General features: G+C 50.7%; 1 protein-coding gene across 1 annotated transcript in view; it reads left to right on the top strand.

Moving 5' to 3' along the window:
• The first annotated feature begins 579 nt into the window (after positions 1-579).
• The window catches only part of DLX4 (distal-less homeobox 4), a 42750-nt gene continuing 37520 nt past the window's right edge, over positions 580-5809 (top strand). The window contains exon 1 of the mRNA XM_015413678.1: positions 580-1235. Coding sequence (XP_015269164.1) covers positions 821-1235 — 415 coding nt within the window. The 5' untranslated portion in view covers positions 580-820. The remainder of the gene's footprint in view (positions 1236-5809) is intronic.

The following is a 5809-nucleotide window of genomic DNA, read 5'->3' as shown; positions in this document are numbered from 1 at the left end:
AGAATTGCTTCTTTTCTCTGTAAGTCTTAGGTGAAGGCTCTTCTACCCCTCTGTGTTGACAAACATTTCTATCTGGACTTCTTTCTCATTCCTCCAGAGGACAAGGTGTGTGTGTGGGGGAGACTTGTTCAAACCTGTTGATGAGAAGCCATATCGAGGGGGGGGTCCTCCTCCCACCCCCATCGGTATTAATTAGCAACTGTATCGTTTTTCTCTGGATTTTAGGGACTCCCCAACCAGCCATCCCCCCCAGCCCCCGCCCCCTTCCCAAAGCTCTCTCCACCCCCCACCCCCCCAGGAGGGAGGGCTACAGAACTCGACCAGCTGCCTTTTCCTAAGTTCCGACCAGAGAAGCTCCACTTAACGAGGGATGTCCCCGGGGGCTCCGGGGACGTCACTGGGCGCGCGGGCCAATCGGGGAGCGGAGGGGGCGTGGCTGGGGAAGATGAAAGGAAGCGAGGGGAGGGGTGGGCCACGCCCCCTCGGGCCGGCTGGCCCTCCTGCGAGAGCCCCGGCCGGGGGGAGCAAAAAAGGAGGGCGCGGGGCGGGTGGCGACCCAGGCTTGGAGCGGCTCGGCCAGTCTGGAGGCCCGGAGGCAGCGGCGGAGAAGGAGGGAAAGAAGCGGGAGCCGCAGCCCTTTGCTGGCGCTGCCGCGGCATGAGTCTGCCCCGCGGCTGCTGCTGCTGCTGCCGCCGCCGCCACCCCGCGCCCGGAGCCCGCGGCTAGCCCGGCCGCCTCTCTGGATGCCGCTGCGCTCGGGCGCCAGTTGCGCGCCTCTCCCATTCCTCCTCCCGCAGCCAGCGCCGCGGCCCAGCTTTGGATGATGACGATGAACTCTCTGGCCGAGAGCCTGCTGGGGGGCCCGCCGGATCCTGCCAAGCCCTCCTTCCTGGACTTCGCGCTCGGGCCCCCGCCGTCGCCCCACCCGCTGCCCCAACAGGCGCCCCAGCAACAGCCGCCGCCGCCGCAGCACCCGGCCAGCCTGGCGCCCTACCCGCTGCAAGCCCTGCACCCGCCGCCGCCGCCTCCGCAGCACGACGGCGGCGCCTTCCCGTCCTCGGCCCCTGCCGCCTACGGCAGACCCCTGGCCTACCCCTCCTACCCCGGGCCGGCGGCGGCCGGCGGCAGCCCCCACGCCTTCTACCACCACCACCACCACCACCACGGCGCCTCCTACTCGCCTTACCAGCAGCCCTCCAGCGCCCTGGGCCACGGCACGAGGCTGGAGGAGACCGGTAAGGCGAGGCGGGGGGACGGGACGGGTGGGTCGGTGGAGGGCAGAGGCAGCACATATCCCCTCCCCCCCCCCGTGGGGACGGAGCAGGCCTTGCGTTCCCCAGCCTCGGCGCGGCTTCAGGGGACGCCGACCCTGTTCACACGGCCGTGTCAATCAGAACACGCGCCCGTCTACGTTCCTTTCGGAATCCCTGACAGGCAGGCAGGAAGGGTCTGTCCCGGGTTTCGGAGGCAGGTAGCTAAATATTACTGGGCCCCATCTCACTTGAAAATGGTGCAGGAAGAAATCTGTAAAAGGGGGGTCTGTTTTAACGTGGGGAATGTCGACGCGCGTTCAGTCTGCCAAAAAACTGGGGATCCCTGCGTGGTTCCTGTGTGTCACTCGGGCTCAAACCGCCCCCCCCCACGATTTGGGATTCTTGTTTTAAGTTTGAGAGAAGCATGTAGACCTTCTGTGCAAGCACCAAATTGCATGTTGTTACCTGTCATGGGGAACCTGGACATTCAGAAATTCTTGGAGCACCTTAAAAACTAACTCTGAAGCGCGCACTAGGAGAGTCCACCAGAGCTTTGGCCAGGAATAAAGGAGTTTTTTGTTTTTCAAAATTGCCACCGCACAATTTGAACCGTAGCAAACCAACATGGTGTAAGCCTAGGGGGCCTCTCTCGCACACTTTCTGCCCAGCATCCCTCAGTCAACGATTCACACGTGCTGCGGGCCAGGGACTACCAAACACACGCGGATGCTTGAGCTGGGAAAGCGAAAGAGAGGCAGGCGGGCGGGCGGCACTTAGTTCTCTGAAATGTGCTGTAATCAGTAAGACTGGAGAATCGGGATGCATTCCGACTTAAGAATCCATCCCCACCCATCCCGGTACAGATTTGTGAACTTTATGGGCACAGGATCCACTTAAAAACCTGTGGTTTTCAGCACCAAGCAAATGGTTCCAGATCTCTTTTTGCAATTTATAGTTGCAAAAATAAATAAATAATAAAATAACCTCAAGCAATGTTCCCTCTCGGCTGTGGAGTCTTGTGAGCAAAAATTCTACTTTGTGAGCTACTGACATTAAAGTTGTGAGCGAGTGATTTGGCTACTGCATAAATTAGTTTGTTCTGGAGCCCTCCTTCCTGAGCTGAGACAGAAATGTGTGAGCCGGAGGCTAAAAAACTGTGAGCTGGCTCACATTAACCCAGCTTAGAGGGAACACTGACCTCAAGATATCCCCCCTTCTCATAAAGTGTCCTCCCCTTCTCTGTTCTACCTTCAAACCCCCCCACACACAGACACCCACAGGCATTTGTCAGTGGGGCAACCAACCTGATTTGGGGGGGGGGGAGCCAGATAGCAAAAAGTGTTAGCTTTTAACATTTATTTGCTTCATTTTATCATCACAATAACCCTATGAGGTAGGCCAGGCTGGGAATGTGTGACTGGTCCAATGCCACCCAGCCAGCTACTTTGGCAGAGTGGGGATTCGAACTTGGGTCTCCCAGATTGTAGTCTGACACCCCAACCACTACGTCACAGCATACCCAGTGTCCCATTCCTCGGACCCTTCCCTTTCTGCTTTGGCACCCTGTGACTGGGATAATATTAGTTTTAGGACAGGGATATTCCACCTTGTGTTTGAAGGCAAGACTGGGCCAGTTGACCCCCAAGCCCTTCCCAGTTCTGAGATGCTATTGGAGTCTGAGACCTGGGTTAAAATGTCAGCTAGCTGGGGGAGGGGGGGAGCCCTGATCGATCTGCCTTACAAATGGGCACCACAGAGAAGCCATGGTAAAAGAGATTTTCTGCCAAATCAATAGCTTCTTAGTCTTCCTCTCCCACCAAAATGAAACTCCAGGTTGCATCTGCTCACACCCACAGCCTCGTCAGCCCGCCCTGCTCTGTCGTTTCCCCGGAGGCAAGGCCTTATCTCCCCCCCCCCCCCCTTGTACTACTCTGTAATTGATGGTAGTACATAAATAACAACTTGCCAGAAGAGGATGAGTGTGGTTTAGCCACCTAGTGCGCTGAGTGGCTCTTCATGTTCGGGCTGACTCCTTCCATTGCAGGAATTCAGGTCTGACCTGTGCCCATAAGAATCTGTAGCATGAATGCACCGTGTTTAAAAACAACAGCAGCAGCCACAAAACATTGTGTGCCTTATCTGGTTGTAATCTGTACAATGGCCCTGGAAGGTAGGCCGGTGAAACTGTAATCCATATTGCAGACATGTGGCTAAGAGGGGCTTGCCAAAGTCTGCTGCATAAGTTGGTGTCGGCTGTGTGATCTGAACCTGTGTCCCACAACACATGTTCATAGTCATGCGCAGAACACTGTTTCCTTGTCAACAAAGGCCTGCACTTAGCTGTCACTTCTCTGAGAAGAGGGAACACCTCCAAGCCAGGCCCAGTTCCTGTACCCTATTTTAGAAATTAAGCCTGACTCAAGGACCATTTCAGCCTAGGCCTGACCGACTCACAGCCAGTTCTCTGTGCCTTTGCAATTTCTGCCATTGATATGCCCTTTCTTGTTCAGTTCCAATGCCCAGTCTAAGGCTCCACACTGGGAGATTTTTTTGTACTACTTCAAGCATGTCAAAATCATTTTTGTTGATGAAACAATTTTTAGATTTTGGTTTGGAGGGAGATTTCCCCCACCCCACCCCAGTTCCTTCTAGGCATGTGTAAAGGGCCATTTTCCCTTCTCATTCTCTCCCCCGCACGCTATAATCAGGGGATATCATTGCAAATGAATCCTCTATGAATTTATTCTACAGATTTTGGGTTCCACTTTGCCAAATGCTTAAGCCCCAAACCCCTCAAAAAGAGTAGCATTTGAAAATAATTTTTGACAAAATCCAGATGTTTTCTCAAACATCAGGGCAAAGTCTGTGGAATCCTTTAATTGAAAACGGCTTTGTTTATTATTTTAAAAGTGCATGCAGAAATATTAATATTTTTCCTTCGTCTATTTACAATGCAAAATGAGTAGTCTGAGGTCTCTGCTGAATGTAGTTCCCAACCAAATTGGCTTCAGGATCCTAGCGAAAAGGGATTTTTCCCCTCCTCCCAAGGCAATAACAGTGAAATTCTGAGCAGAGCTATATCCTTCTAAACCCATGAACTTCAGCAAATTTAGAATGGCAAAACTCTGTCTAGGATTACACTGTAAATAGCAAAGGATGATCTGTGTATGTTTGTTCAAAAAAAATTGATTTAAATGAAGCCATTGAACTTTCAAAAAATGTTAAAATCTATTCAGCGGTTCATAAATGGGAAACATCTGAACCTTGTAACTTGAAGTATTGCCTTTTGTTTTGATAAATCTCAATCTGTCATCAAAACGTTTTTTGGAAAATAAAAAAATACCAAATTTGATTAAGAAGGGGAGCAGAGACTCCTGTAAAGTACAGCTGTGGATTGCTAAACATTCCAAGTAAACATTCTTTTGAATGTTTCAGTAAGCCATTGGACAAATGACCGTCCACAATCTACATTAAAACCGCCATCCCTTTCTGAAATATTTGTTAGTCTTTAAGGTGCTACTGGACTCTGACTCTTTTCTGCTGCTACAGACAGACTAACACAGCTACCCATCTTGGAATATTTGTGGAACAAGTTTTCAAAAATCGTCTAGCAACCTCGGTGCCCGATAAACCCACAAACTCTTTGCAAGATGAGTGAATTTGGAATGCCCCTATGCGAGTCTCCCCAAAAGCCGAACTGAAACTTCTTCCAGAATGCCGCAACACCAGTTGTGCCAAAATTTCAGGGGAAATCCAGGTTAGTTTGGCTGAACTGGTTTCTTGATGAGCAGGCTGTAAACTTGGAAGAAGAATGTACATATTCCTAAAAGTTTGCCCCATTTTATGATGCTTCAGTTTCCCAGACAAAGAGCTTTGCAAAATATTGTGATGTTCAACAATCTGTCAAGGTTTTAATAGGATCGGCTGTGGGCAGAAATATAGATGGAACTGTAATTAAGGTGGGCACACCAGAGATTAGCCACACACAAGCAATACAAGGGTGCATCTGAGCTTGTAAAGAGTGACTCCATTTATAAGGGGGGAAAGCCTGTCCCATCACATGTCCCTCTTGAACTGGGGGGAGAGGAACAGCTTCCAGATAGCCCTAAACCCTTGTTCTTTGTATTGCTGAATCCCAACCTTTCTTGGCTTCTTTTAAATTGGCACCTGTCAAGATTGTGGAGAGTGACAGAAGATGGCTTAATGCTGTTTGAGGGCAACAGTTGTTAGCAGGAATCCATCAAAGGGATTGTTCTAGCTCTGGTCCCCTGTCTGTGAAAACAAAATCTATTTGTTACGAGAACGTGCATCACCCCAGTGCCTCATTAGCCTTGGAAGGCGCTGCGGTGCTCTAAAGTCAAACAGGTGATAATTATTAGGTGCAACAGTAGGGACTCCTTGCCAAAAGTCTGAATGCTGCCAGGAACCAGGAAGACATCCCAGCATTGATCAAGACATGTCAGTTCATAACAACAAAATAATGCAAGAGTCGGGGGGGGGGACCTTCAAGAAATAATAATAATTTATTATTATTAATAAATAAGTAATAATAATAC

This window comes from Gekko japonicus, unplaced genomic scaffold (assembly GCF_001447785.1).
Source record: "Gekko japonicus isolate JY-2015 unplaced genomic scaffold, Gekko_japonicus_V1.1 scaffold544, whole genome shotgun sequence".
Classification (NCBI taxonomy): domain Eukaryota; kingdom Metazoa; phylum Chordata; class Lepidosauria; order Squamata; family Gekkonidae; genus Gekko; species Gekko japonicus.
Note: the sequence above shows the minus strand (reverse complement) of the source record. Positions and strands in the feature narration are given on the sequence as shown.